Source organism: Pyxicephalus adspersus, chromosome 5, assembly GCF_032062135.1.
Source record: "Pyxicephalus adspersus chromosome 5, UCB_Pads_2.0, whole genome shotgun sequence".
In the NCBI taxonomy this organism is placed as follows: Eukaryota; Metazoa; Chordata; class Amphibia; order Anura; family Pyxicephalidae; genus Pyxicephalus; species Pyxicephalus adspersus.
This window is the reverse complement of record NC_092862.1, coordinates 146,764,919-146,768,313: the sequence shown is the minus strand read 5'-3', so window position 1 is coordinate 146,768,313 and position 3,395 is coordinate 146,764,919. Positions and strand designations below refer to the sequence as shown.

Genomic DNA, 3,395 nt, shown 5'->3' with positions numbered 1-3,395 from the left:
CACTGAGCCAGTCCTATCAGTCTCTGTACAGAGGAGCTGACACTCTAATGTCCCCCCACTCTCTCCCCTGTAGGACCTCGGATTGTTGGGTTCGGGAAGGAAGTTCTGGCAGAAGAAGCTGAGAGCTGCACCTGACGAGTATTCTGCAGCTGATGAGGATCCTATGGAGGTGCAGGGAGGCCAATGGGGAACAAGGAAAGTTCGTGCTGCCAGGACTGAGCAAAGGTTGGTCAGGATGGACGATTGGGTATTTGGCATTGGTTTCTCTCTCGCCAAGATCCGTTGGGGGTTATCCTCCTTGAGATTGATGTGATTTCTCTCAAATTCGCAGGCTTCCTTCCCTGGATAGTGAAGAAGAATTGGCCGCCAAGAGGGCCCTGATGGAGTTTCCTTCCCCTAAGCACCTCCTGAGCACCGTCGTCCAAGTGGCCACTTCCTCTTCTGGGTCCAAGGTACGCGGCTGCCCCCCAAAGAGATGTCAGCTGATGGCGCCGTACAGCAAATTTATCATTGTTCTTTCTTCTAGGATTATGTCCAATACCAGCACGAGGGGGGACACATCAAGACCTGTCGCCTGACCCTGACCTGGCCGCAGCCCTTCACCTTTGTCGCTCATGGCCTGCGGAGGACTGAAGCTGAGAAGAAGGTGGCTGCCCTGGCCTGTCAGAAGCTGAAGGTAAGTCGGCATTATTATACTATTAGGTGGGTAGCGGTGTGCCCGCTCCTGGTTGGTACTACAGTCATACACCCATAGTTCTCACCGAACCCTCACTCTGCAACCCATGCCGCGTGACCTTCCCAATCAGGAGAGGAACCGGTGAGCTGCCGTGCAGAACCAGCGCCTGTGCACATTTTCATGAATTCTCCTCCTGGCATGGTTCTGTTGGTTGCAGGAAATATTTATAATGTCCAATGTTCTTTTCAGGAACTCGGCCTCCTGGATGAGAATAACAATCCTCTGTCAAACGCCATGTACAATCTCTCAGCCGTGCAGAAGTTACGAGAGCGCCACCGACAGGCCAGGTGGTTTAATGTACCAGAGGACCTACTGGTTAGAATGGAGAATTACTTTCAGGAGGTGAGAGGGGGAGGGGGAGCACTGCATACCTAACATGACCGCCACAGATACAGAACACGTGTGTCAGATGGATTCCACCTAGAATTTATAGTTGGATTCGGGTGAAGTTGAACCTTTAACTGATGTTTTTCCCTCTGTTGCAGTTCCCTTTGGAGTCGCAGTATGAATTTGAATCTGACGAACCAGAACATTCCGTGTCAGAGATGGAGTCAACAGATGATTGGAGTTCTGTCAGTGACCCCATTACTGGGCAGCCATACACCCCGTTATCAGAGTACAAAGCGGATGAGATCAGTCACTCACTGAATGCTAAATGGCTCAGCAGCCAGGTGACACCTCTACAGGAGCTGCCAGCGGATGACCATAAAAAGACCATTTTGGCAGCCATTGATGCCAATCCAGTGGTGGTGATAGCCGGGGACACCGGATGTGGGAAGACCACGCGTATCCCCCGCTTTGTCCTGGAGGACGCCATTCTCAGCGGACGTGGAGCTCATTGCAATATACTCATCACTCAGCCTCGCAGGATCAGCGCCGTGTCCGTGGCTCACCGCGTGGGGCAGGAATTGGGTCCGGCACTGCGCCGTAATGCGGGTTACCAGGTCCGGCTGGAGAGCATGCTGCCCCCTCGTGGCGGTGCGCTGCTCTTCTGCACGGTCGGCGTCTTGTTGAAGAAGCTGCAGACCAATGCCGCCTTGGAGGGGGTCAGTCACGTGATAGTGGATGAGGTCCACGAGAGAGACGTCAGCACTGACTTCCTGCTCATCCTGCTGAAACAAATGCTGGAAATCAACCCCAACATCAAAGTCATCCTGATGAGCGCCACCGGTGACAACCACCGCATATCAAAGTATTTTGGGAATTGCCCCATTGTCCGGGTGCCTGGGTTCATGTACCCTGTGAAGCAGCATTACCTGGAAGACATCCTCCGCATGATCAGGGTGTCATCCTATCGGCCCCCAGCGGTACGTCTGCCATTGTTCATCATGATTTTTGTGGCCCCCAGTTCAGGGCCTTTCATCTCAGGGTTTATTCGTATAATGTTCAATAAAAATGTATGCATACTTTTGGCCTTCCCAGCTTCCTCCCTCATTAACATGCAGTGCATAGAGACCATGGCTGGTGGGAGGGGCTAGTGGGGTGCTGTACATGGCTTCCTGAAAGCATCTTGGCTCCTGGTAAAGGGGCCCCAGATATTTAGATGTGGGGACACTGCCGGACAGTCTAACCCTCCCCGATATTTTCATGGGCCATGATATCTCAATCCAACTGAAACCTTAAAGGAAACCGCCCACCTTTTAATCCTTACTGGTCTGAGTCCACGCATCACAATATTTGACCAATGGTAAGGCTTAGGAGGTGGCAGAGGGCGGAGTCAGGCTGCTAGCCAGTTGGAGCACTGTGTTATGTGTACAGCACCTTGCTGGCCCTTCCCACTGGCCATGATCTTCCTGCATTGCATACAGAAGCGCAGGTTTTGCTTACACATTATATTTTAGACCCAGCGTTGTCATCAGTGGATCTACAACAAGATTTGTAATACAGGTTTTATTTGATAATTTAGTTATGATGATAGTGAGGAACCTGGGAAGGCAGAATATAAACTTCAGCATGAAATGTGCAATAAATGTGACGTGACGTTTTCATCCCCCCCCCCTATCTTTCTCTTTCAGACCAATGACGAATGCATCCCGGATCTGGAGCTGATTAGTAAAGTCATTTTGCACATTGACCAGCATGGAGAGCCCGGTAAGAGTCACGGCTTTGTCTATCCTCGGGCGTATTCTTTACTGGGGGCCAGAGCTAGACGTTCACTAGGGGGAGGAGGGTCCCGACAGGATGATGGGGTAACCTCAGCAGAAATAAACCTGATTCCAGCATCCCCCTGTGACCTGAATGGGGGCAAATGCAGAGTAGGTCTCCTCCAAACAATGCCCCCCGTATGCATTAGGCTGGAAGCAGCTTGTTCACGGAGAAGCCCCAGCCAGAAAACTGCTGGAAACCAGACGGAGCCTTGCTCTAATGGCAGATGGAAAAATTCAGCTTTTCCCCTAATTCTGTCTCATTGAAGTAGTCACCAGGTCTTGATGAGAGGGTGAATGACCCCCTTTATATTCACCGATTTTGGTTCCATTATTTATTTTATTTTTATGTTCTTTTATTTTTCAGGCAGCATTTTGTGCTTCCTCCCTGGGTGGCAGGAAATCCGAGGAGTCCAGGAGATACTGCAGGGGGCGCTATCCTACCGGAATGGGCAACATCTTATCTTACCAGGTGGGTGGAGACATACTCGATGGACTGCCACACTTTCTGGGCA

The 3,395-nt window shown here is 51.2% G+C and overlaps 1 protein-coding gene across 1 annotated transcript in view; it reads left to right on the top strand.

The window, feature by feature from the left end:
* Positions 1–3,395, top strand: part of DHX30 (DExH-box helicase 30) — a 13,238-nt gene that overhangs the window by 3,230 nt on the left and 6,613 nt on the right. The window contains exons 4-10 of the mRNA XM_072413434.1: positions 74–225; positions 332–452; positions 527–676; positions 926–1,078; positions 1,222–2,043; positions 2,752–2,827; positions 3,248–3,352. Coding sequence (XP_072269535.1) covers positions 74–225; positions 332–452; positions 527–676; positions 926–1,078; positions 1,222–2,043; positions 2,752–2,827; positions 3,248–3,352 — 1,579 coding nt within the window. The remainder of the gene's footprint in view (positions 1–73; positions 226–331; positions 453–526; positions 677–925; positions 1,079–1,221; positions 2,044–2,751; positions 2,828–3,247; positions 3,353–3,395) is intronic.